At 42.9% G+C, this 26,379-nt stretch overlaps 1 protein-coding gene across 3 annotated transcripts in view; it reads right to left on the minus strand.

Moving 5' to 3' along the window:
* Window positions 1-26,379, minus strand: part of LOC144054686 (uncharacterized) — a 45,589-nt gene continuing 19,210 nt past the window's right edge. For all 3 annotated transcript variants that reach the window (XM_077569889.1, XM_077569890.1, XM_077569891.1), the window contains 63 exons: window positions 26,113-26,234; window positions 25,420-25,582; window positions 24,553-24,681; window positions 23,248-23,370; window positions 23,035-23,166; window positions 22,817-22,864; window positions 21,478-21,519; window positions 21,303-21,365; window positions 21,161-21,235; window positions 19,597-19,677; window positions 19,465-19,521; window positions 18,638-18,691; window positions 18,515-18,568; window positions 18,384-18,437; window positions 18,265-18,318; window positions 17,532-17,585; window positions 17,417-17,461; window positions 17,205-17,258; window positions 16,813-16,857; window positions 16,658-16,711; window positions 16,534-16,578; window positions 16,400-16,453; window positions 16,144-16,188; window positions 16,025-16,078; window positions 14,733-14,777; window positions 14,489-14,650; window positions 13,560-13,613; window positions 13,438-13,491; window positions 12,969-13,013; window positions 12,753-12,806; window positions 12,629-12,673; window positions 12,496-12,549; window positions 12,313-12,366; window positions 12,173-12,226; window positions 10,642-10,749; window positions 10,475-10,564; window positions 10,346-10,399; window positions 9,416-9,523; window positions 9,043-9,150; window positions 8,184-8,237; window positions 8,063-8,116; window positions 7,841-7,948; window positions 7,714-7,767; window positions 7,582-7,635; window positions 7,455-7,508; window positions 7,304-7,357; window positions 7,127-7,234; window positions 6,986-7,039; window positions 6,829-6,882; window positions 6,686-6,739; window positions 6,141-6,194; window positions 5,949-6,056; window positions 5,824-5,877; window positions 5,700-5,753; window positions 5,524-5,631; window positions 5,211-5,264; window positions 5,095-5,130; window positions 4,974-5,027; window positions 4,581-4,896; window positions 3,397-3,509; window positions 2,966-3,034; window positions 2,511-2,744; window positions 1-821 (listed from right to left, as the gene is read on the minus strand). In XM_077569889.1, the coding sequence (XP_077426015.1) occupies window positions 675-821; window positions 2,511-2,744; window positions 2,966-3,034; window positions 3,397-3,509; window positions 4,581-4,896; window positions 4,974-5,027; window positions 5,095-5,130; window positions 5,211-5,264; window positions 5,524-5,631; window positions 5,700-5,753; window positions 5,824-5,877; window positions 5,949-6,056; window positions 6,141-6,194; window positions 6,686-6,739; window positions 6,829-6,882; window positions 6,986-7,039; window positions 7,127-7,234; window positions 7,304-7,357; window positions 7,455-7,508; window positions 7,582-7,635; window positions 7,714-7,767; window positions 7,841-7,948; window positions 8,063-8,116; window positions 8,184-8,237; window positions 9,043-9,150; window positions 9,416-9,523; window positions 10,346-10,399; window positions 10,475-10,564; window positions 10,642-10,749; window positions 12,173-12,226; window positions 12,313-12,366; window positions 12,496-12,549; window positions 12,629-12,673; window positions 12,753-12,806; window positions 12,969-13,013; window positions 13,438-13,491; window positions 13,560-13,613; window positions 14,489-14,650; window positions 14,733-14,777; window positions 16,025-16,078; window positions 16,144-16,188; window positions 16,400-16,453; window positions 16,534-16,578; window positions 16,658-16,711; window positions 16,813-16,857; window positions 17,205-17,258; window positions 17,417-17,461; window positions 17,532-17,585; window positions 18,265-18,318; window positions 18,384-18,437; window positions 18,515-18,568; window positions 18,638-18,691; window positions 19,465-19,521; window positions 19,597-19,677; window positions 21,161-21,235; window positions 21,303-21,365; window positions 21,478-21,519; window positions 22,817-22,864; window positions 23,035-23,166; window positions 23,248-23,370; window positions 24,553-24,681; window positions 25,420-25,582; window positions 26,113-26,234 (4,893 nt within the window). In that variant the 3' untranslated portion in view covers window positions 1-674. The remainder of the gene's footprint in view (window positions 822-2,510; window positions 2,745-2,965; window positions 3,035-3,396; window positions 3,510-4,580; window positions 4,897-4,973; window positions 5,028-5,094; window positions 5,131-5,210; window positions 5,265-5,523; window positions 5,632-5,699; window positions 5,754-5,823; window positions 5,878-5,948; window positions 6,057-6,140; window positions 6,195-6,685; window positions 6,740-6,828; window positions 6,883-6,985; window positions 7,040-7,126; window positions 7,235-7,303; window positions 7,358-7,454; window positions 7,509-7,581; window positions 7,636-7,713; window positions 7,768-7,840; window positions 7,949-8,062; window positions 8,117-8,183; window positions 8,238-9,042; window positions 9,151-9,415; window positions 9,524-10,345; window positions 10,400-10,474; window positions 10,565-10,641; window positions 10,750-12,172; window positions 12,227-12,312; window positions 12,367-12,495; window positions 12,550-12,628; window positions 12,674-12,752; window positions 12,807-12,968; window positions 13,014-13,437; window positions 13,492-13,559; window positions 13,614-14,488; window positions 14,651-14,732; window positions 14,778-16,024; window positions 16,079-16,143; window positions 16,189-16,399; window positions 16,454-16,533; window positions 16,579-16,657; window positions 16,712-16,812; window positions 16,858-17,204; window positions 17,259-17,416; window positions 17,462-17,531; window positions 17,586-18,264; window positions 18,319-18,383; window positions 18,438-18,514; window positions 18,569-18,637; window positions 18,692-19,464; window positions 19,522-19,596; window positions 19,678-21,160; window positions 21,236-21,302; window positions 21,366-21,477; window positions 21,520-22,816; window positions 22,865-23,034; window positions 23,167-23,247; window positions 23,371-24,552; window positions 24,682-25,419; window positions 25,583-26,112; window positions 26,235-26,379) is intronic.

Genomic DNA, 26,379 nt, shown 5'->3' on the forward strand with positions numbered 1-26,379 from the left:
TTCAAAAAAAAAATTTTTTTTATTTTTTTTTTTAAAAACACAACCCCAATTTCCCGATGTAGACAATAGCACCATGATGACATTACAACAACACACATAAGCATAACAACGTGGCTTAAAGCTAATAAACAACAGCAATGAGGTTTTTGGCGGGTGAATTTGGGCGAAATCTGGCCATTCAAGTTTTTTTTGCAGCAGCATGTGAAGGCAACAATCAGTTATCATCCATCTTCTTTTGTGTTTGTCCTTATTGGAATGGCGCGTGAGCTGCAGCCTATCCCAGCTGACTTTGGGTGAGAGGCAGGGTACACCCCGGATCGGTCGCCAGCCAATCGTAGGGCACCCGTAGGGCAACCGTTCCCACTCGTGGACAATTTAGCGTCTCCAATAAACTTAAGATGCGTTTTTGGAATGTGGGACGAAGCCGGAGAAAAGCCGTTCCGCACAGGAAGGATGGCGCTCCGATTCGAGCATCGCACCTCAGAGCTGCGAAGCAGACGTGTTAACCACTAGCCCGCCGTGCTGCCTTATCAGTAAGCAATAAAGTATAAATATGACGAGGCACCCGCTCGGAGTCTTGGAAGTAGTTTGCTTTTCTTTTCCCTGCACGTTGAAAGAGTCAGTCAGTTTTGCTCTTTTTTTTTTTTGGTTCCGTCCCATCGCGTCCGGAAGGTTTAACCGCCAAAGCAGACGGGCCCGACCTGGAAGCCGAACTTCTGGCCTGCGTTGCCGAAGTCGCTCACCGCCACGTCGACGACGGGCAGCGCCGAGGACTCGGGGGCGTCCATTTCCAACACCGTCCTCTCCTGCCCCGAGCGCGTCTGGACGGAAGAAGCGCCATCAGACAAGGTTTGTTTTTTTTTTTGGGGGGGCGGGGGGCAGGAATGAGATCTTCACAAGGACAGCACAGTTTGGAAAGGTTGGAAATAAAGCTAACGATACGAGTCAAGTTTCCGTCCAACTGTTTCGTAATTTTGGAGCTAATTTAGTGAAATTGCGCAAAATGGACATGCGACTTACACCCGTTTCCATCTGTTCTTCTTTTGCGAATATTGAGAGGACTCCGCTGCTGTAGGTGGCGCTATACACCATAGACATGCGATCCACCAGTAACTTCAGAGAAGAAGAAGCCCAGGAAGTGACTGCGCCGTGCAATGACGTCGTTTGAGTTTGCTTTTGTCATTCTTGATTAACCGTAGCATTTTTTTTTCTAAAACTGCACGAATATTCGCTTCTTTAAGGCCTAAAGCGCCCGGCAAAACATGCCTCTAAAACTTAAGGGTGACTTTTGAGTCACCCCCCAAAAACGGGAACTTTTCCTGGCAATTCAACAATATTAAAAATAATTCATATCTCAGCTGCTAAGTTTATTATTATAAACATTCAATATACATTTTTTTTTTAAATCAACAAACAAATGTCGCATCTGCCGGTATAGAACTCCAAATATGTTTACCTTCATAACTGGAGCGCAGTCGTAAAATAACCTTGGGGCATCGAGTGGTAATTATTTGTCGTCCATTCCGTTACAAAGCCGTCAATATTGTCAACATCCTCATTTGTCTACAAACATTTTTCTTAACTCTTTGACTGCCAGACGTTTTCAGAAAAGGGATGCCGTGGGTGCCAGCCGATTTAAGCATTTTGACTGATCTTTTGACTGATCTTTCAAGGTCCACAGAAAATTATGTGTTTGGACTATGGAAACACACATACTACCAAATGAAAGATTGGACTCTCATCTTTCATCAGAAAAAAAAGTTTGTTTCTACCTTATTCCGTTTTTGAGTAATCAACAATAGAAAATGGTTACTTTCACCTCTGTTTTGAAACAAACGTCTTTTAACGTCTTTGGCACTCCTCCATAGGATTTTACTAAACGTTATTTAACGTTTTTGGCAGTCAAAGAGTTAATATGTCACTGTCGACTCGTTACACTAATTGGAATTCCTCCCGCACCGTTGTCAATCGCGCCATTTATTTCATAACTCCCGCGAATCTGCGTCAACCATAAACGCTCCAATAAAATTCCAGGGAACGCTACGAGGCCCACGTCACCCTATCGTGCATATTCGGATGCATTTTATCGGCTAAGAGACCAAGAATTGGTCAAATGACATAACCTGTTCCCATAGCCAAAATTCGCATTTTCCTTTTTTCGATACGCTTCAAAATCCACCCCCTCCTAGCGTAAAAACTTATTTTTTTTGCGAATTTTGAGCCCTTTTTCAAATTTCTAGAGTTTTATTTTTGCATTTCTTAAAAATTCGAATAAAAATGGGTGGATGGAAACCCCACTATGGTTTGGGCATGGGCAGAAGAGCGACAGTGGATACATCGGGATGCAAAGAGGGGAGATATGGAAAGAGATGATTGGCTGTGGGCAAAGAGAAAGAAGAGAAAGAAGAGAAAGAAGAGAAAGAAGAGAAAGAAGAGAAAGAAGAGAAAGAAGAGAAAGAAGAGAAAGAAGAGAAAGAAGATGAAGGAACGTCCGCGCCGTTGCCGCTCACCTGACAGCCGTCGTAAAGGGCTCGGATGTAGTGCGCATTTTGGTGCGTCAGCTCCTCGCCGCCGCCGCCGCGGAAGCGCAGCGCCGACTGGTAACCGCCGACTTGGCCGTTGAGCCAGGCGGCAGAGTTGAGGCAGTGGTATGTGAAGGTCTGCCTGACCGTCGCGCTCAGCAGCTTGAGGAAGTTCATCTGCACCACCTGCACCGGAACGCCGTCCACGCCGCTGTAGGAGAACTGGGGGGGGGGGCAAAAAGGGAAGAGCACATTTTCAGGGACGGCGTAATCCTCAAACTCGCATGTACAGTCCGTGACAAAGCTAGACCAGTTTCTAAAATTCAAAAAATATGTATTCTGCCGGTCTTTGTGAAAGGTTCACATACAGAATGGAGGGCTAACGTGATTCAACTTGGACTCAAGTTTTCACAAGTGTGTTTAATACATTATAAACCGTGTACCTCTTTTCCTTTCCGGAATTTACTGTACCAGGTGCCTGGCTTCTCCCCTTTCCACCCGGCCAGCTTCACCTGATGGTAAACACAAAGTCCAATTAGTACCTCAGACTTTTGAAGCCATTAACTGGTTTGCTCCCCAAAATATTCTATTTTAAATATCACCATGCTCCCAAAGACATATTTCTACGTTTTTTCTAAATGTTTTTTTTTTTAATTTTTTATTTATGCTATGCTACACTTTTTTTTCCTGATGAAAGAAGAGACTTTCTTTTGGTTGGTTCAATGCTTTTATAGGAATAGAACACAATTTTCTGTGGGCCTTGCAAAATCAGTCCAAATCCAGTCAAAACAGCCGGGAGCAAAGGGGGTTGCGTCTGTGAAAATGGCTGCGAGTGAATGAGTTAAGTTCCTTAAGATGCAGAGGTCAAACTCACCGACTGAAATTTCTTGTCCGGGTAGAGACACGTCTCACCCTGAGCGGTGAAGTTGCAGAACACCTTGAAGGAGTCTCGGTGGCAGCCCTGGTTGGGGTCGATCCAGTACTCACCTGGAGGAGTTTCCGCACGGTTCACTCATAGCACTGAACTACTACGTATACTACTTTGAGTCAGAAAGATACTTGCAGACCTTGTCAATGTGTCCAGTACTGCAGAGGTGGCAAGTTACAAGTAAGCCTAACACCCAATTCACTCCGACTGCGGAACCGACCGCGGTGCGTTTTTCCGTACGACATCCGCACGGACTGCAATTCACACCGCTTGAGCTGTCCGTGTCCGGAAATCTGCACCCGCCAGATCGCAAGATCACGGGGGGTTCACGGTGGAGTTGAGTTGAGTTCAAGTGCTTAACAACCGCGTATATCGGCTCCTATTGCTAAACAAAAGTCGCACTTGCCTGTTGGCACATCGATATGCTTTTGGACTTTATTTCTGGGACTTCTACCATGGCTGAGCACGATTTGTGTTAAAATAGTGTTATTTTGTCATGTTTAATTTATTATGAGCTTGTTTTTGTCTTAAATGTCCGACTCATGTCATACTATGTAGTTAGCTAGCTTCCCACTCAGAGAAAAAAAAAAAACGGTTTTATTTTGAAATATACCAAATATATCATGATGCCGACGCTCCACTTCCTGTCCGGCTGGTGTCATTTCTTCAGCTTCATGAAAAAATAGAATGCTTGCGAAAACCTTCCGCAGCGCCGCATCCATTCCGCACCGCATTCGCGCCGCATTCGCGCCGCATTCGCACCGCATCCGCACCGCATCCACACCGCAACGCAGCTGATGTGAATTGACACGCAGACTGGAATGCTTTCTATTCCTTGCAGCGGCCGTACGGAAAACGCTCTGCGTCCGTTCCGCAGTCAGTGTAAATTGGGCGTTAAAACTTCAAGTCATTTATTCACCTTCTTTTGACTCTCTACTTTGTCGTTCGTTATCTTAAGTTTTGGTTGTTTTTCACATAACATGATTTGTCAAGTCACATCGTTTAAATATAACTGGTCAGGTCTTTCAGAAGTTTTAGGAAAAAGCCCCAAATTGGGAGTCTGAAAATAAATACAGCCCAAAATGTCAGGCTTCAGTTTGATGAACAGATGATACAGTTTGTCGAGGTACCGTTGGGAAGTTCTGGACTGAGCAGCCAGAGCTCCTTGCAGGAGCGGGCCGGGCTGTGGAAGGTCCCCTGGGGGGTGCGCAGGCCCTCCACCTCCACTTTCATGGAGGACAGTGAGGCGAACACCTCCTCCATGCCTTGACCGTCATTCTTGTCGTTGGTCCAAGGGTCCGACTCGGCCTGGTCCCCCTGAATCCACTCCTCGTCCTCCTCACTGCCACCCACTATGTCGTCCTCGCCTTCCAAAACCGCGCCGTCCAGGACGTGGGTCCGCCTTGGCCGCCCTCGATCCGGCAGGGGTGTGACCGCCGGGAGTCCCTGAGAGTTTCAATTCTCAAAGTGTTTATTGAGGATTGTTTTCATTTATTTTTTTGATTTTATTTTACAGTACTCACGGGGGGTCCTGGAGGTCCTGCGGGTCCAGTGTCTCCTCGGGGTCCAATCGAACCCTAGGTTCACAAAACTCATTAGTTTAGTGCAGGTCACAGACACTGTCAAGTTAGTAAAGACCCTTACCGGATTTCCTTTCGAACCCTTTATACCGAGAGTTCCCTGCAAAGGACAGACAAACGGACGGCTGATCCACAACTCTACCTTCCAATGCATATTTAAATCTTAAGAATTGTACTCACAGAAAGACCTGTAGGGCCAGGGGGGCCGTGAGGACCAGGAGAGCCAACGGGGCCCTGAGATTAAACGCAAAACAAACAGCAGTCGATCACCATTGGGGACCTTCAAGATCAAGACTGAAGACCATGTGATCATAACATTGGGGAGTTTAGACCAAGTCAAAACCAACACACGTCAACCAATTCTTATTCTGGGAACTGTTTTAAAAATGATGACATTCACAGTTTTGGTGAAGTTGCCACTGTTGTGGTCTGACTTTGCCTGGATGGCCGATCCGGTTCGTGTTTGGCTTGTTTGCGATTGCGTTTTCAATACCTCATCTCCTTTTGTACCCAGCAGTCCCTGATTTCCTGGCAGCCCTCGGTCCCCCTTCTCTCCGATGTCCCCTGGGGGTCCGATCAAACCTATGAGGCCCCCATGACCCTGTGGCACACGTCGGATTGAGCTCGCATGGTTTGTTTGTGGATGTGCGCCGTTGATCTTGAACTCACCTTGTCTCCGATTTTTCCATGGTCTCCTTTTAGTCCGATTAATCCTGGTGGACCCTGAAAGACACGGTGGCACACTCTGTAAATTGAATGATGTAGAAAAGAAGTGTGATCGAAACAATCTTACCATTGGACCAGGTGGTCCCGTCTGGCCAGTTGGTCCAGTTAGGCCTTGTTCTCCCTGGCGAAAAAAGAGAAATGATTGACGAATGTAACAATTGCACAAATGTATTTCTTGATCAGGTGACTTACAGCAGGACCAGGAATCCCTCTGAGACCTTGTGGACCGGCCTTTCCAGATTGGCCTTGACGGCCCACCGGCCCTGTTTTTCCAACGGGACCCTCAATTCCAGGAGCACCCTGACATGAGCACAAAGTAACAAACCTTTAAAAAGATGTGAACTTTTCCAAGTTGTGATTTAGGAACCGCTTTTTGGTGCTTACCTTGGCTCCTTTAAGGCCTTCTTTTCCGTCTTTCCCAGCTTTGCCCAAGTGGCCCTGAAGGGGGACATTATAGAAATGCTAAGATTTCACTGAGGCAAGACTTTTTAGGAGTTAAGGCCAGGTCAAGACCAAGACTTCATAAGTCAAACAAAATTTTGCAGAGGTGGAGCAAAGTAATGACCTCGACTTTGGGACGTTAAGACCAAGTCAAGAAAATGTGTTTGAGGTGCGAGTCAAGGCGAAGTCATAAGACTTTAAAGACTTTACAAGACTTTAAGAAGATAGGAAAAGAGTCAAGACCAAGACTTTGGCCAGTTCATCAAAAGTCAAGACCAAGACATTGGAGCGTTAAGACAAAGTAAATCATATTTATTTGAGGAGTTAGGACCAAGTCAAGACCAAAACTTTGGGGATTTTAGACTTTAGACAAAATGGAGACCAGGCCCAAGAGGATCTACCTCATCATCCAAGTGTCTCCCGAATTAAATCTGGAGTGTTTCATTTTGAATGTCAGCTTAGACTCAAGGTTGAAAATATAAACCCACCCTTCGGCCAGGAGGTCCTGGTGGTCCTGGTTCTCCTGCTGCTCCTGGTGGTCCCTGGGAAGCAGAGAATGAATGAAGAAACAGGTTAACCTATCAGTCATAGTATTTTTTTCATATATTTAACACGTATGATTTGCACGCACAGATTTTCCAGGCTCTCCGGTGTCTCCTTTAGAACCAGGAAGGCCGTCAACACCCTGACAGAACATCAAACATGAAATGTATCCACATGAAAATCAGTGATTGTGAGGATGGTGTTCATTAGTGGCTAGGATGTGGTAAAGGAGCGGGTCCACTCACATTGGGTCCAGCCTCCCCTTGCTGTCCCAGGTCCCCAGTGACACCAATCGGACCCTGAGACCAGAGCAGTCCTATTATAACATGTTTTGTTGTTGAATATATTTCCCGACTGTTTTTTGAGGGGGTTCGATGGCGACTCACCGCATTGCCCTTGGCTCCGTCCTCCCCTTGGGTGCCTCGGGAACCCGGAGGACCAGCCGCTCCTGATAGACCAGCATCTCCTTTTTCCCCGTGGTCACCCGTCTCACCCTAAGGTACCAAAGAAGGCGGACGTAAAGGGCCAGTTCTGACAAAGTATGAGGTGAAAATCAAACTTGCCATTTTCCCCGCAAAACCGACGGGGCCGGGATCACCTGATTCACCATCCTCCCCCTTGGCGAGAGACGAATGACGGGATATCGTATAAGATGCGAGGGTTGAAATGAAAACCACTGAATGGGAAGTGACCTAAAGCAAGTGTAATTATGACCTTTTCTCCGACCACACCGGGCTGTCCAACCATACCATGCCGACCCGTGGGCCCCTGAATAAAACATAAAACTCATCAGAACCCAATCCATTTAAATGTATTGAAACATACGTCGGATGTTCCGTACCAGTCCTCCGATTGGTCCTTGAGAACCCCTGGGCCCTTGTTGCCCAGGTGGACCCTAAAAAGCAGACCTCTAAATGAATGAGAGAAATGTACGGGTTGATGTGATGTCGAAAGAAAATGGCTGCCAGCTCACCATCAGCCCAGCATGTCCGCTCTCGCCTTTTTCACCAGGAAGGCCCGGCATGCCCTTGAAATGAGAAACATCGAAGCATGGTCCGCGACGCGCGACCCGGCGCCCTGATTGGCTGTGCGCGACTCACCTGCAATCCTATCGGTCCTCTCAAACCCTTGAAGCCACGAAGTCCCTCGTCTCCTTTGGGTCCGTACATTCCCTGCTGACCCCGGGGCCCGACCTCCCCGTCTTGACCCTGGAACAACACACAGGAAGTTGTCCAATGGGCAGCGTCACAATTGTTGGGCTTTCATCCCAAATTCTCTGGTTTTCGCTTTGACCGGTGCAACATCAACACGAGCCGACTCACGGGAAGTCCCGGTTGTCCGAGGGGCCCCTGAGTACCAGTGGGTCCTGGAGGTCCCTGCGGAGACATTATCCAAGGTGTTATGCTTATGGCGGCCATGTTGAGTGTCTAGTTTGAGACTCACATATTCGCCTTTGTCGCCTTTACTTCCTTTCTGGCCGGGTCCTCCTTGCTCCCCCTGTAGATACACACCTCGTTAGTACCATGTAAAGCCTTACATTTTCTTCTAACGTCATGTTGTTGTCGTTGAACTCAGCCATTTTCACTGAAGCAACCCCCTTTGCTCCCGGCCGGCCGTTTGACTGGATTTTAACTGATTTTGCAAGGCCCACAGAATATTGTGTTCTATTGCTATAAAAACATGGAGATTGATTAGACTCTTTTTTTCATCAGGAAAAAGAAGTGTATCTGTCTCTGTTTTGCAGCAATTCACATTAGAATATAGTTTAAGTTTCATCAGTATTCACAAATCTTTTTAAAACAGTGGGGGAAAGAGCTTTTTGCAACATGGCCCTGGTTGATCTCTTATACTCTTTTGGTCATAACTACCATTGCTTCAAGCCTTCTCTTCAGTTCAGAGGCGGCATCAAAGCCTTCTGTCTGCTCTTGCAAAGAACAACAACAAAACAAAAAAAATTCTTAATGCGTTTGTTGGAGGAAATGAGTTAATAAAAAAATACATACTATCAGATAATGGATGGATGATAGTGGGACAGTAATTCTGTGATAAAGAGGCTTAGATTGTTCCAACATGGCCATCATTTTCCGCTTTCGGAGATACCAGAACTTCTGCTAGTCCCAGAGATTCAAAGACTACCTTAGAGTAGGAATTTATTCACCTATGCCATTTACACAAAATCCAGTAAAGTGGAAGCATCTGGTGTGATGTACAAAATTTGCGACTTTCTTTTGGCGTAACCTGGCGGGACGGCACAGGTGAGTCGGGTGTTAAAACTTCCCACCGCAGCCCCGCTTTTGATTACCTTGTCTCCATCATCTCCTGCGGGTCCTGGAGGGCCTGTAGCTCCGAGCATGCCCACTGGGCCCTGTTCTCCATCCTGACCTGCTGGTCCAAATGGACCTTTCTCACCCTAGGACAAAACATGCGCAATTGGCCAGAATAAGCGCTTTTTCAAATCGGCAGAAATCATCTCATTCTTGCCAACATTTGAAGATTAAAAAAAAAAAAATTTAATCATTACAAAATAAGCAAAAAAATATGAATATTAGAACAAACTTTTTTAAAATTTATTCTGCCAAATACAAGCATCAGCATCGGCCTAAAAATGTTTTTTCTATCAGTCAGGCCCAAGTAAGCACAACATTTTTGTTTAAGGTATTAATTGCAAATCTTACAGGTTCGCCCTTCTCTCCCATTGGTCCTGGTCCTCCAATGGGTCCAGCCCGTCCCGGCTGTCCAATGGCACCGGCCGCCCCGGGGAGGCCTCTCTCGGCGGACGGCCCCTACACCAACAGGAACAAATGCTGTTCAGGTTCAATTAAATCACTTTTTAAAAAAATTATTTGGGCCAGATCATGTGACAGAAAACAAAACGTTAAAAACAATGTATGTGTGTAATAGAGCTTTTTTGTGTCAATTCTAATTCTAATCATTTATAATCATATATAATTATAATTACTTATTTAATGTCTTAATGCTTTTAAATGTAGATGTTATACTGTTGATTTTACATTCTTTTTTATTTTATTATGTAAATTAATCCACATAAAATTTGTTAAATGTAAATATATAATTGTTTATTTAACTTTTTATTGTACTATTCACAATACACTTGGCTATTTAAGAACAAATACAATAGTTAATAAAATGGTTCAATGTATGTGAAAATTGTTTGCACATTTTTAAAATGCTTTATAAAATAAATTCAATGCAATCAAGTTGCTATTTTATGATTGATTGATTTATAAAATAAAAATAATTTTTTTTTTTTAAATTTCTGTTATTGACACTTAATTGAATTTTTTGTTTCGTTTTACTTTATGAATTACAATAAATCAATTAAGCAATTATTTGATAACAAATTAAAAACTGTTGCAGACGTAATATTGTAATTAAAAAAATATGCCAATTTTATTATTTATAATGAATCAATACACCAATTAATTAATGAGAGAAATCACTACATTTTATTTGTGCAATAAATTAAAAAAAAACATATACCCTACAAATATGAGCTAACTTTTGATAATATAACAGCATGGTGGGCTGAAGTGAAGAACGGAGCGACCAGTGAGTGACCCCCGCCCATTTTTGCGGTAACTCACGATGGCGCCGGGTGCACCAGAGGGTCCCACGCTTCCTTTCAGACCTGGAGGCCCCTAAGGACATGAAACTTATGGTCACTGTATTTGAAATCATATCGACGATTCGGTAAAGTGACTTGTTTGCGTTACCATAACGCCAGAAGCCCCTCTGCTCCCCCTGAAGCCCTTCAATCCCGGGGGTCCGCTCTTCCCCATGGTTCCGGGCAATCCAGGATCACCCTGAGGATCAACCAAACCAACAGAAGATGACTCCGTGTTGATGATGGCGACGGCTGAGAGTGAATTCCCGCACCCACCTTTCCACCTTCCTTCCCGGCCGAGCCGGGTAAACCGTGTTCGCCGGGTACGCCCGGTGAACCCGGGTGACCTCGGTCCCCTGTTGGGCCGGGCTCGCCCGATTTTCCCTGGAACGCACACAGAAGGAAGAGTGGCTCAATAAAAGAGGACCCATCACAGGCGGCTGCGAGCTCACAGAAATCCAAAATGATGTCACTTTTACGCAAACACTCTTAGTTATAATAATACTAATTGGTAAAGCTTATCTTTTATGTTCATTGCTGATTTTGTTTTATTATTGAATAAAGTTGGTCTTTAAAAATAACAATTATTAAGGGGAGAGTGGGGTAATTTGTGCCAAGGGGCAAGTAGTTCCACCCCTGTAATTTAGAAAACCATAGAAGAAGTTGGTCATGTGACCACACATTTTTGAAGAGACATCCATTTCGCTCAAAAGGGGAGACACCTAATTCTGGTTACTTAATTCTGTCTGTTAGCCAGAGCCACCACATCGTGATAACTTACATTGATGTTTCTGCATTTGGCAATTTATTATTATATTATATTATTAGTATGGGATTTTTTTTAATGGGCTTTAGGTGAACTGATGAATACACACATGCTCGCACGCACACACGCACACACACACACACACACGCACATACACATTCAAAAAAAAAAAAAAATATATATATATATATATATATATATATATGTGTGTATATGTATATATATATATGTATATAAATAAAAAAAAAAAACATTTAAATTTTTTTAATTTATTTTATTTATTTATTTTTTTAAAAAAGGAGAGCAATGATGATGTCAAATCGAATGAACAATACTGAGCTCTCCTGAAGAGAAAAAAAAAGAAAAAAAAAAGGGGAGACACATGGCTTGAGAGATGAGCGCATATAAATTCCCCAAACTTTTTTTTTTGCCCTCCAAAGTAAAATTTCTATGATTAACGTCTTTTGATGGCTGTGTTTGAAGAATTATAGACAACTTTGATAACAGGTCACACACGTTTTAGTGCTTTAGAAAGATACAACGCGAGTCTATATTATGGTTCGCATGATGCTGGCTCAAAACAGCTGGGGGATGCATATTTTTCAAAATGGTGGGCTTGGGGTCATTTGTGCCAAAGGACCAGGGTTAAGTTGTGCCAACGCCATTTCCCCTAAATGATGATTATTTACTCTATAATGATTAGTTGTATTTCATTATTATATATTATATTTACGTAAAAATTGGCACTACTTACCCCACTCTCACTATCGCTTTTTCTTACACAAGGTTTAGATGACGTTTGCATTGGACTGCCCAAAAAAAGTTAAAATCAACAGCACATCAGCTCGAAAGCCAGCTGACCAAAATGGCCGACTTCCTGTTCAATTTCAGCCACGGGTACTTGAGACTTATTTTGTGTGCCCTTTCGTGAACGACATGTCCGCCCAATTTCAAGTTGACCTCTGAAACGGTTGTCAGAGGTTCATTTTTCTTTTAACTTCCCAGGTTTGCTACAGACGGACTTTTGGGTCGCGGACACACCTGTGGCCCCACCACACCAGAGGGTCCCGGGGGTCCCGTCTTCCCTTGGAATCCCTGCAGTTAAAAACAAAATGGTCAGGAAAAGAACATCCACGCTTCCTCCAAATCCCACAAAGAAGATGAGTTGGTTTGTCACTTGCCGCTTCTCCCCGTTGACCCGGGTGTCCCGGAAGACCGTCTTTCCCGCCTGTGCCCTGCACAAGTGAGTCAGATTGCAGGGGGGAGAGGGACAACAGAATCACATTAAAGGATTTTCTGTGTATCAAAATATGTAATGAAAAAAAAAAGACAATAAAAAAAGTCCTCATGAGTGGGGAACTGACAGATGCTCCTTTGGGTCCAGGCTCTCCACTCCTTCCTTGAGGTCCTTGTGGTCCCTTTCAAAATGCAAATCACTCCATGAGTGGACAGCATGCAGCCTGTTTCGTCAACTCGTGTATTTATGCTGTCTCTCACCCTCTCGCCACTTGATCCAGGGGAGCCATCGTGCCCGGAGGCTCCCTGATTAAAAATAAAGAAATAAATGAGTGTGGATCCCAGCGACCTCTGGTGACCCTCCACGTGAGGCGAGCCAGCTGACCTTTTCTCCAGGTTTGCCCGTGGGCCCTCTGGGTCCTCTACCTCCCCGTGCACCCTGAAGGGGACATGTCAGGAATTATTACTTTATTTGATTTTGTTCAAACAATATTAGATTTGAAAAAAAATAAAAAATACATTTTATTAGTTTACTTATTTAGAATATTGATTGTTGAGGTGTACCTAATAAAGTGTCAATGCTAGTCGGTGCTGCACTTACATTTGGCCCTCTCTGTCCTGCACTTCCTGGTTGTCCAGGAGGACCCTGCGTACATGCAGCGAAATGGTTTGGGATCAAGTAAAAATACTGACATAGGCCAAAAGCTTTTCTTTGTTTTATGTTGTTTTTTTTTTTAAACTCTTTGACTGCCAAAAACGTTAAATAACGTTTAGTAAAATCCTATGGGGGAGTGCCAAAGACGTTAGAATACGTTTTTTTTTCAAAACAGAGGTGAAACTAACCATTTTCTATTGTTGATTACTGAAAAACGGAATAAGGTAGAAACAAAAAAAAAATTCTGATGAAAGATGAGAGTCCAATCTTTCATTTGGTAGTATGTGTGTTTCCATAGTCCAAACACATGATTTTCTGTGGACCTTGAAAGATCAGTCAAAAATGCTCAAATTGGCTGGCACCCACGGCATCCCTTTTCTGAAAACGTCTGGCACTCAAAGAGTTAAACACTGACTTTTTTGCCCTTCTCTCCGGGACCTCCTAATACTCCAGGAAAGCCATCAGAGCCCTGTGACAAGACGCCTGATTCAATTTAAATGTATTTACTGTATGTAGGTGGATTATTAATGAAATTACCTTTGGTCCAAGTCGTCCGGGATACCCTGGCAAACCGGGTACTCCTAATTTTCCCTGAAAAACAGCAAAAAGTTGTCCAATATTAATGTTGCTGCTGCTCTTGTTTCTTTTGCAATATGGCCTTTAAATAAAATGTCACAAAAATCTGCAAGCCCTTTCGTAACTTCGTCCACTTACAACCCATGCTAAATTTAGCCCCTCCCCGCCATATAAAAAAATGTTTTTCAGTTGAGCTGTATCGCGTCAACATACTTGCTTGGCACCAAGAAGTCACACGATTGCACCAAAGCAAAGTCTAATAGAAAAGTAGGACGACTTTTGTCCAATAGGAAAAGAGACACGTCTTCGAGTGTTTCGGAAAGAGCGCATCAGTGAATAGTTAATGACGAAAGTTCCCCAAAAAATCCACAAGCATATACATTTGTGAGCAGCAAATTGCAAATCAGCAAAGGGACATTTGACTACTTTCCTATTATTTAGGGCCTTAGTGCCATTTTGTGGCGTTTCAGAAAGAGCACGAAAAACACAAATGGGTGAATATGAGAACAGTAAACTGAATATGCAAGCGGGGTTACAAAAGTCTCAATGTTAAACCCCCCCCCCCCCCCCAACAAAAAGAAGTCTTGACCTAAAGACTCGCATTACAGTGATACTTTCTATACCCATCAGCAGCATTTAAATTATTAAAAAAAGACACATTTTAAACACACTATAAATGTATTTGAACATAAAATACAAGCATGAAGTATATCGGAAAAATATTTACGCATTACAATATCTGTGTGTTCGAAATGTGTCTTTAAGAGGCGGGGCCTGGCTGGAACAGAAGAATAGATTTCAATTCATTTTAACATTGTTTTGGAAATCCCTAAAAAGCGATTGCGTAATCTGCGGTAGCCATACTTTTTTTTTAGTATTGTACTCCATACCTTTTCTCCAGATGTCCCCGCGGGTCCCGTTTCTCCCAGAGGCCCCAGTTGCCCTTTGGGCCCCTCGGGCCCGTCTTCCCCGCGTCCTCCCGGAGCACCGTTGTCGCCTCCGTCGCCTTTGCCGCCCATCTCACCCTTGGCTCCGGGGAAGCCGTCCTCGCCCTGACGTGGGAGACGACGGGAGGTTAGCGAGGAAGTTGACATTTGAAGATAGAATGAAGATGCTGTAGATGATGGAGATGACCTTCTCGCCTTTGCTGCCCTTCAGTCCTCGGACGCCATCCGCTCCCTGGTCAACACACGCGAATGGATGGAAGAAGTTGAACGTTTGGATTTGAAGTGGCTGCGTTAGACTCATTTTTTAAAGGCTCATTTTCAACACAACAAAAAATCATGACGTCCCCAAAGTCCGTTTCCTTTAACAACCTAAAATTTGGTACCTATGCTTGTCTCTCCGGAGTAGACCCACAAAAAACTCGTGGTGGTTTGAAGTGGCCATTTTAGGTTCATTTTGGCAATTTCCTACAAAGACAAACTTATTCTACAAAAAAAAAATCAGTCCTCAAAGCCAGTTTTATATCGTCACAAGACATTTGGTAGAAATGTCTTTCCTAGGTAGACTCACAAAAACAGTAGGTTTGTACTGTGGAGGCCCCAAAAACACACACGATGTTATCTTAACAATTTCCTTCCAACTTGACTTCGACTGTCCTTGAAAAATTCAGCCCCCAAAGCTGGTTTTCTTTACCGATTTCAAATTTGGTAGACATGTCTACCATGAGTAAACTTATAAAAAAAAAAATTCAGGAAGTCATGCCTGAAAACGCACAGGAAGTCTGTCATTTTAGTGCGAATTAACTCTTTAAGGCTAGTTTTGGCCAGTTCTTGGGGGGGGAAAAAAAACAGTCCTGAAAAAAATTGAGTCCCTGAAGTCAGTTTCTTTGAGCAACCTCAAATTTGGTAGGCAGGTCTAACATGAGTAGACTCACAAAAAAAGTAAAAAAAAAAGTTGAAAAATTCAGCCCCCAAAGCTGGTTTTCTTTACCGATTTCAAATTTGGTAGACATGTCTACCATGAGTAAACTTATAAAAAAAAAGAAGTTTCAGGAAGTCATGCCTGAAAACGCACAGGAAGTCTGTAATTTTAGTGCGAATTAACTCTTTAAGGCTAGTTTTGGCCAGTTCTTGGGGGGGGGGGGGGAAACGGTCCTGAAAAAAATTGAGTCCCTGAAGTCAGTTTCTTTGAGCAACCTCAAATTTGGTAGGCAGGTCTAACATGAGTAGACTCACAAAAAAAGTCTCAAGAAGTCATGCCTGAAAACGCACAGGATGTTTGTCATTTTAGTGCAAATGAACCCTTTTGGGCAAATTTGGGCCATTTCTTGAATACAAAAAAACTGTCCTGCAAAAATTCAGCCCCTGAAGTCAGTTTCTTTGAGCAACCTCAAATTTAGGTCCTATCATGAGTTGATTCACAAAAAATAGTATTCTCATTTTGTTTTCCCGCTATAACGGCATAGACGCAATAACCCCAACCTTGACTCCTCGTTGTCCGGGATATCCGACAGGCCCCTGCACTCCCACGGGACCCTGCAACCAAAAATGATTATTATTTTTTGAGCATAACATTTTTTGAACAAACGTACTCATCTTACCGGCAAACCTTTTTCACCTGGAGTACCTTCTCGTCCGGGATGACCCTGTTAGCGAGAACACACGCTAATATTGCTAACATGACACGCTAATGTGTCACGGTAGTGCTTGCAACAGAAGGAAGAAAGTTGTAACTTCCATCGGCAGCAAGTTTGCTTATCCCAAAAAAATAATGTCTGAGTCAGTCAGTAGGATGTTCCGATTCTGCCGTGTCAAGCTCTTTACATGCCACGACTTGATGGGAAGGTGTTAGCTTACGGGAGGGCCGTCATTTCCAGGTAAACCCTGCAGCCCTTTCTTCCCTTGCGGCCCCTGTCAGACACGGAAAAGAAAAGAAACAGCTGAAACGCCTCCGACCCACAAAAGTGCTCAAATCTTTTCCTGCTTTTTACCTTCTCTCCGGGATGTCCGACTAATCCCTGAGGACCAGGAAAGCCCTGAGGGAGCCGTAGAAGATTTTGTAACAGTCGGGACTTTTCAAGGCGATTCTGCTCTTCTTTTTGAGTGTGCTTGTACCTGAATTCCAGGGTTGCCTTGCTGTCCTGGTGCGCCGATGTCTCCCGGGGCCCCCTTAAACACGAGCACACAAACAAACGCACGCGCGCGTAAACAAAAACCTTGAGGTCGATCGGGGCTCCGGATCAGGCTAGGACATGATTTGAAAGACTCACGATGTTACCCTTTGAACCTTGAACGCCATCGACTCCCCGAATGCCCTGCGAGAAGAAATGAGACAGGTATTTTAAAAGGGAGAGTGTGTGAGTGTGTGTGTGTGTGTGTGTGTGTGTGTGTGTGTGTGGTCTTGTTTTTGTGACATAGTGGGGCCGACATTTCGGGATTTCACAGAGTTGTGGGGCCATTTTGCTGGGCCCCACAAGTTCAGACCGCTTTGGTTTTAGAGTTTAGGTTTGAATTGGGTTATGGTTGAGGTTAGGGCAGGCAGTCATTTTTGATGGTTGGGGTTAGGGGCTAGGAAATGCATGAAGTCAATGAGACGGCCCCACAAAGATAGTAAAACAAACGTGTGCGTGTGTGTGTGTGTTTTGGAAAAGTTCACACTCACTGACTGTCCTGCGGGTCCCGAACGACCTCGAGGGCCATTCATACCTCTGGAACCCTAGCACACAACATTTTTACACTTGTTAAGGCTTCCAAATGTAAAGAACCGTGACAACCTTCCAACACTGTGTGAGTTTAAGTTGGTGTATGAAAGTAACACTTTTCCAGTGTGAGGAAAAACAAAAAAAACGTCATTTAGTCCACGTGGACACTCACAGCATCTCCCGGTTGACCTCTTGGCCCAGGCGGGCCTTCAGAACCCTGCGTATGACAACGACAACAGTGTCAAAAACAACAAGAAACGTGACTCAGTCAATATTAAATATTCAACCTTTTCTCCTGGCTCTCCGGCAGGACCCGTGGGCCCCGGTTTTCCCCGGTCACCCTGAAGAAATACATAAAACGGCAGCTCGTTCCATCATGCATTTCAAAATCATTTACAATAAGACCCCCATGCTTTTATTTGTCTGAGGGACTGCTCATATGCTTTGGTGGGTGCTGCTGTTTTGGCTAGCCGTATAACAATATCCAATCTTCTGTCAGGGGTCGGGATCAGGTTTTCAAAGTAAAAAAACTGGAATTTAGCCAAAATGGCTGCTCTGAACCAAAATGGTTGACTTCGAGTTGAATTGTGGTCATTGGTCATTTCTGCGTGTCTTTTATGATAGACATGTCCACCCAATTGTACAAAACTGGTTTTCGGGGCTATTTACCCCCCCCCCCCCCCCCCCGAAAAATCTTTTCAGGGTTTTCACCCAAAAGAACTACTATGAACCAAAATGGCCGACGTCATGTTCTATTCTGGGCATGAGTCCTTGAGACTTTTTTTGTGCGTACATGTCCACCCAATTTCCTGTTGATCAGCGAAACTGGTCTCAGGTGATGATTTTGAATTTTCGGAACTTTCAAACCCTAGAATTTGCTGCGCTGCTGGAAAAACTAAAAGTTGAAAAAAATCTAGACTTTTGTTCCAATTTAGAGCACGGGACCTTGAAACTTTGAGACTAGTTTGTCCTGTAAAGACAGAGATGTTCACCAAATGTCCTTTTGTTTGCGGTACTTACTTTATGTCCCATGTCTCCGGGCAGACCAGGTAGGCCGTCGAAGCCTCTGTCCCCCTACGAGCACAAACAGTTTTAGGATGAAATTTTCAATGTGCCGAGCGGTCGTGTTCACGGCTCACCTTCACCCCCGTCTCTCCGATGTCGCCTCGCCCGCCGTCTGCCCCGGCTCGTCCCTGACAAACATCCAAACAAACGTTAGCCTCCATGCATCAACACGTATAAACTTGCCATTAAAAAAAAAAAGTCCCACCCTTTTCCCAAGGCGTCCATTCTGGCCTGGGATTCCAGGGGCTCCGGGTGAACCCTGATTGGGGGGGGGGCTTTGTTAGGGCGAAAGGAGTGTGTGTTACCGTGACAACCAGCTTATACTTACAGGTGGTCCCAGTTCTCCATTGCTGCCCTTCAGGCCGGATGGACCTGGTACGCCCTGGAAGACAAAAAAGAAAAAGAAAATCAACTCAGCTATTTTCACTGAAGCAACCCCCTTCGCTCCCGTCTGTTTTACTGGATTTTGACAGATTTTGCAAGGCCCACAGAATATTCTGTTCTATTGCTATTGCTATAAAAAAAACATGGAACCTACCAAAAGAAAGATTTAAGTTTCTTCTGTCACCAGGAAAAAAAATGTATATTTGTATCTGTTTCCGTTTTGCAGCAATTAGCATTAGAATATGGCTAAGTTTAATCATTATTCACAAATCTGTTGAAAACGCTTGAACTTGTTGCAACATGACCCTGGTTGATCTCTTATACTCTGCTGCCACCTGCTGGCCGTTTTTTTGTAATAACTACCATTGCCTCTATAGGTCAGAGGCTGCATCAAAGCTTTCTGTATGCCGTAGCATAAATAAATAAAAACATATAAATATGTCTTTGGGAGCATGGTAATATTTAAAATAGATCGTTTTATATTTTTCTTGGGAGCAAATGAGTTAATATAGTACAGGGGTGGCCAAGTTCGGTCCTCAAGAGCCCCTATCCAGCCTGTTTTCCATGTTTCTCTCCACTGACACACCCGATTCATGATCAGGATCGTTGTCAGGCTTCTGCAAAGCTTGCTGATGAGCTGATCATTAGAATCAGCTGCGCTGAAGGAGGAAGACGTGGAAAACAGGCAGGATGGTGGCTCTCGAGGACCGAACTTGGCCACCCCTGATATAGGATGCACGTGTGCGTGTGTGTTGGTGATTAAAAACTCACAAGTGGACCAGGCCGTCCTCTAAGGCCAAGTGGACCAGGAGGACCCTTCATTGACAACTACAAAAAAGAAGCAAGATGCAATTTACAGAGGTCAATCCGGTTGAATTTATTGGAGGTGAGGCGTTGGTTTACCTTGGTTTGCTGCAGGATGGCCTGAGCTTGAGCCTCCTGTGCAGAAACGATGGCCGATTTTGGACCACCACCCCCCCTAAACTGCACACAAAAAAACAGACAGTCGAGATTCATTACCTAGCGGCTATGCGGACAGAGGCGTAGCTTTTTCTCAGCATTGATCTGGGTACTTTTTGTTATTGCGAAACAATTTCCAGTAAACACACAAGACTAGAACTTATAACTAACTAACTTATAACTATTCAGACCGCCACGTAGAAAAACAAAAATCCACGACACAAACAGACTTAAGATGCTGCCCGAATTATATATATATTTTTTATAATAATCACTTCCACCGCACACATGAACAGACTCAAGATTTTTAGCCCAATAACTATGCAAATAGCAACATGGCTTTATCCAGATCGTGCATTTATCTACGTCAGCTTTTGAAACGGAAGGAAAAAAAATTAAACGAGACACGAGACAAACTTCTTCAGCATCCTGCGTTAATCTTGTTTTATTTTCCGGGTTTTGAAGGGAGAAATTTTATTTATTTTTTTAATACGAAAAACTTCTTCATTTTGGAAAAGTCTGAAAATTTGTTCAATAAACAAGCTTTAAGACATTACAACAGAGTCAAGATTGGCATTTGTATTTTTTTTAAATTTTTTTATTTTTTTTTCAGGAGAGCTCAGTATTGTTCATTCGATTTGACATCATCATTGCTCTCCTTTTTTTAAAAACAAACAAACAAATAAATAAAAAAAAAATTAATAAATGTTTTTTTTTTAAATATATATATATATATATATATATATATATATATATATATATATATATATATATTTTGTATGTGAGTGAGTATGTGTATGTGCGTGCATGTGTGTGTGTGTGTGCGCGCGTGCGTGCGAGCGTGTGTGTATTCATCAGTTCACCGAAAGCCCATTAAAAAAAATCCCATACTAATAATATAATATAAAAATAAATTGCCAAATGCAGAAACATCAATGTAAGTTATCACGATGTGGTGGCTCTCGCTAACAGACAGAATTAAGTAACCAGAATTAGGTTAAAAAATTCTATATACAGTACGTAGACCATGTTTCTATAAATTTTGATATTTATATATATAAATATATAAATATATGAAAACAACCCAGAAAGTTGGGTTGTTTTATACAAAATGACCCCATTTTTCAAAGTTGGGTCAAATTGACCCATAAAGTGGATCACTCCATTTTTGCTCCATAACTGGGTTACTTTTGACCCAACTGTTTTTAGAATGTAAAAAAAAAAAATAATCCCTGCTCACAAAAACAGACAAGAGCCCCTATTTTGCAACTATGCGGATGGACGCATAGCCTTACCCCGAACAAGCATTTATCTGCATACTTTGGCTTTTTGGAAAAGATAACACCAACAAAAAAGCATTTCTACTACGCACACAAGCAGACTCAAAACTGCATACAAGAACTATGTGGACAGCCGCATAGCTTATCCACAAACTACATTGATTCACATTAGTTTAGTTGCGGAAAAGTCATCATTTTCTTTGTTTTTGTTTCCGTTTGTACGTTACCGGTAACACCATGACGTTTCCCGGCGGTCCCGGTATCCCGTCAACTCCGTTGAGGCCCGGCAGTCCTCGGGGTCCCTAAGAGGCCCGCAGAGATTAGACCAGTTTGGGGCATGCTTGACAACAAACAGAGGAAAACCCTGACCAGTTCTCCAGGGTCTCCTCGAGGTCCCACCAGCCCCGTGATCCCGGGAGAGCCCGCTGGACCCTGCGCACACACACAAATGAACACACACACATAAGGCCATTTATGTGGATCATTTTACTCCATTCAGTTCACTTTGGTGTGTGACGTGTTTTGTATCCTGTAAGGCACCAACCTGAGGTCCCGCAGGCCCGTACGAACCTACAAATTGTGTGCCCTGAAATCACAAAAACACACAAAAAAAAATGTTAGAAGAATTGATTTTAGGCTGTGTTCACAATCACTCTCCACAAGAAAGTGCTAGATATAGTGAGTTGGCCATTTTGTAGTGCTGATGTGTAGCGAGTACAGGTTCTCTGTGCCAAACCCAAGGCCCGGGGGCCAGATCTGGCCCACCGCATCACTTTACATGGCCCACTAAAGCAAATCATTTGCGTCTATTTGACATTTCTTACAAAAATCTGTAACAAAACCACAATTGTTCGAACCTGCACTGCAACTGTCCTGTCCTGTGTCCTGGGTAATGGTGGCTTGAGAATGATGACTTATTCAGTTTAATTATTTTCCACGAATGCAATAATAATCAGAATGCTGTCTTTTAAATGGTGGCACATACAATGCATTCTTCAAAAAAATAATAAAAAAAAATAATAAAAAAGTTTGGCTCCCCTTTAACTAATTCACTGGCAGCCATTTTCACCGAGGCAACCCCCTTTCCTCCCATCTGTTTTACTGGATTTTGACTGATTTTGCAAGCCCACATTGCTATAAAAACATGGAACCTACCAAAGAAAGATTAGAGTCTCTTCTTTCATCAGGAAAAAAATAAGTATATTTGTATCTGTTTCTGTTTTGCAGCAATTAGCATTAGAACATAGCTAAGTTTCATCATTATTCACAAATCTGTTGAAAACACAGGGGAAAAGAGCTTTTTGCAACATAGCCCTGATTAATCTCTTATACTCTGCTGCCACCTGCTGGCCGTTTTTGTAATAAGAACCATTGCTTTAAGTGTTCTCTTCAGTTCAGAGGCTACATCAAGGCCTTCTGTATGCATAAAAAGGGTTAAGGTTAGTACATTTTAAAACCATGGTAACATTTGAAATAGAACATATTAATACGTTTTTTGGAGCAAATGAGTTAATAATGATGAGATGTTGAATTTTTGCCAGACAATAAAAAAACAACAATAATTTTAAAATAAATTGAACACCTTGTCCCTGACTTGTTATTTCAAAGCAAGTTGTCCATCATTTTTTTCCCCATTATTCTTCATTTAGACAAAAGTAGTCCTTTGCCACCATCTTGTGGCATCTATAGGCAATTACAGTAGAATAAAAAGTTTTGTGGGGGTGGGGGGGGTCAGCTAAGGCTTTATCCCAGTCCTTTGCAATAAATTAATCAATTGCATTCAACAAATCGAACGGACTGAGTGAATGAGGTCTCTTATATCGTAATTGGTGAGTCCAGAACGATTCCAAACACAGTCGGTCTTTGAAAATGAGTTTTCTTACCACTCCCAAAAGTGCCGGCTCTCCTTTCTCTCCTTTCTCTGGAACAAACTGGAAGACAACAACAGCGTCAAAACGTTGCCCCTGAACATTCTTGATTCTCTTGACAGCCTGCCACATTGCCATCGATGCCCAAAAATATCACAATACAGTAGTTCTGTCACTTTTGAATATTCTTAGAATCGATTCATCTATCGATTATTCAGGCGATTAATTGCTACCTGCGTGTCCAGACCGTATCCTCCTTCCCTCTCGGCCGGCCTGTATCGCTCATCCACTTCCTCATCTTCGTACTCGTACTCGTTCACCTGGTAGTCGTCCGTGGAGTTGTCGTAGTCCTCGTATTCGAAAATCTGTCCAACGAATGAGAGGTGAGAGGCGAGGAGGAAAAAAAAAAAAAAAGAGCGGGAAATAGGAACAGACGCCACCCTTACTTCATACTCGGTCAGGTTGGGTCCGACCGTCACCGTGGAGACGGACACGTCCTGGTAGATGTCGCTGAAGTCGTCATACTCGTCCAACTCCTCCACCACGGGCCTCTTGGGCGTTACGTCCACCTGAAGAACACACAGTGGATCATCTTCAGAGGTGGCAAATCCTGGTCCAGAAAGTAAAAACCCTGCCACAGTTTAGCTTTAGCCCCTCGTGATAGCTAGCTAGCTCCCTAGCAGGTAAACAAGCAACCGGGGAGCTCGCTAAAGAGCTAGCTAGCTAAGGCCAAACTGGCGGGGTTTTTACTTTCTGGACCTGGATTTGCCACCTCTGATCATCTTCAATATCCATGATGAGCGGTGCGGTGAACTTGTTTGACATCAACTTTCTTGCTGCTTTTATGCAGAGGTGGCAAATTGAGGTCCAGAAAGTAAAAAACCCTGCCACAGTTTGACTTTAGCCCCTCCTGCTAGCTAGCCAGCTCTCAAGCTAGCGCCCCCGGGTGCTTGTTTACCTGCTAAGGCGCTAGCTAGCTAGCACGAGCGGCTAAAGCCAAACTATGGCAGGGTTTTTACCCTTGGACCTGGATTTGACATCTCTGCTTTTATGTGTATCACGACGAGGAAGAAGAATTGGGGAGATTTTTTTTTTCTTTTTTCACACGCAAAAGAAAACAAAACTTTCCTGAGACTGGACGTCCTTTTTGTGAAATCTTGTCACGGTACTACTTTTAACAGCGTATCACAACAACTGTTGACTTTGACTTTCAAATAAATTAAAACCAAAACCCCAAAAAAATAATACGATGATGAGACAGACTCAAGATTATTTGGACCACATCTGGAAGAGAACTGCATACATTTTTTTTTCTCCAATGCGGTTTAAACAAGTGAAAAAAACAAACGCTGAACCTTCTCCACTGTTTTCCTTTCAATTTGGACCAGACTCTTTCATCATCAGGATCTGGAGTGACTGCAATAAATTCTCCCCCCAACAAGACACCCTGCAGCGCTTTTGAGCCCACAGCCAGATCGTAAATCACACAGTGTTAGGCGGGAAAAAAAAAAGCATTTGTAGTCTTTGGAACTAAAACAATCTGACATATACAAGTCGAAAAATAAACCTCGCTTGTTTTCGTACCACCAGGAAAAATAAAATGAAAGTGAATGGGGATTTTCCTGCTAGATAAAATAACCATCGAGAATATATCATAAGATTTTATGATTTCATTGGGCTTATTCCCTTTTTCCTGCCCACTTTCGAGGCATTTTTTGACATTACCATCATATCATTAGACAATTTAAAACCTCGTCTGCGGCGATGTCCATGACGATGCTATCGTAGGGTAATGCGGCATCGCAGTCGGGGATGAAGTCCGCGCAGTAGGTTTCGGCCGCCCCGGGGTCATCCACCAGCAGCAGCTGCTGGATGTCACCCTGTCCAGTAAAAAAAAAAAAAAATACAAATAATTATGAGGGATTTATGCGGAAGGAAATTAGGGCCAGTGAAGAGAGAGAAAAAAAAGGTTTGGTAGGATTCTCACTTTATTCTCAGAATTCTGATTTTAAAGTCAGAATTCTCACTTTAAAGTCAGAATTCTGTGATTAACTCTTTGACTGCCAAAAACGTTAAATAACGTTTAGTAAAATCCTATGGAGGAGTGCCAAAGACGTTAAAAGACGTTTGTTTCAAAACAGAGCTGAAACTAACCATTTTCTATTGTTGCTTACTGAAAAACGGAATAAGGTAGAAACAAACTTTTTTTTTTCTGATGAAAGATGAGAGTCCAATCTTTCATTTGGTAGTATGTGTGTTTCCATAGTCCAAACACATCATTTTCTGTGGACCTTGCTGGCACCCACGGCATCCCTTTTCTGAAAACGTCTGGCAGTCAATTAAAGTGAGAATCTTGCTAAACTTTTTTTTCTCTCTTCACTGGCCCTAATCCTCTTCCGTAGATTTAAATTAAATATTAACATTGTTTTTTTTTTTTTTATGTTTTTGAAATAAAATACTGTTTATAAATCTTTCATATACAGTATATATATATATATATATATATATATATATATATATATATATATATATATATATATATATATATATATATATATATATATATATATATATATATATATATATGTATGTAGATATATATATATCTTAAAGCCAACCTCAAAGACGTCTTGGTCCAGCAGTCGCGTTCCGAACACGGTGACGCCGTCGGTGCTGACGTGTGCGTGGGGTCCCCGCAAAAGCTCCAAGGTTTCCAGCTTGGCGCAGTCCAAGTAAAGCGCGACCCGCTGACCCTTCACACTGTAGGCCACTCGGTGCCACCTAGTTGAAGCCTCAAATTGTCAACATGTATTTGACAATCGTCAAGCTCCTAAATGGTCTCTCGCGTGTTCACAAAACGCACGCCTTTGGCAGGTTGAATGTCTTTGAAGTTTACAAAAACATGTCGATTCGGTTCTTTGAAGATGATTCTCTTTGTTTGCAAAATTGTCTTTGATGTGTTTTTTTTTTTTTTAAATTAAGTTCATCAAAGACAAATTGTGACTGCTATTATGAAAAATACTGTTTGTTGAACTAAACTATCATTTATTTTTTGAAAACAGTTGAGGAGTCCAAACTGACTTTGACGTTTATGAACCCAGCGGAATTCTCTAGATTGACTTTGGTGTTGTAGAAAAACACGTACGTAAATTTAATTCAAGGGTTCTTTATGAAAACTCTTACGTTAGCTCACTATGGAAAGATACCAAACGGTCTTTGTTTTTGTAAGCACAAATGACGAGTTGTGTTTGATGTAAGGAAAACACATACATTGAGCTGGTTGAACTCTGGCAATTGTAATTTGCACTCACTTGCCATCCGCCAGGTTGATCCTCCTAAAAGTGGGGTAAAGTTCCGGGCTGGGCTGACCCTCGTGGTCCTCGTACAAGAAGACGGGAGAACGTCCGATCTCTAAACCCAATTGTTGTGTACCCTGTGACGACAACAACAACAACATCCTTACATCCTTATTCCAAAAGTCAACCTATTGCTCTCCTCTAAATTCAACACCCCATAATGACGACATGATGATTGACGCCCGTTTGGCAGCAACGACAAGCTCAAATCTTTTTGCAGTT

The sequence above is a fragment of the Vanacampus margaritifer genome, chromosome 7, assembly GCF_051991255.1.
Source record: "Vanacampus margaritifer isolate UIUO_Vmar chromosome 7, RoL_Vmar_1.0, whole genome shotgun sequence".
Lineage (NCBI taxonomy): Eukaryota > Metazoa > Chordata > Actinopteri > Syngnathiformes > Syngnathidae > Vanacampus > Vanacampus margaritifer.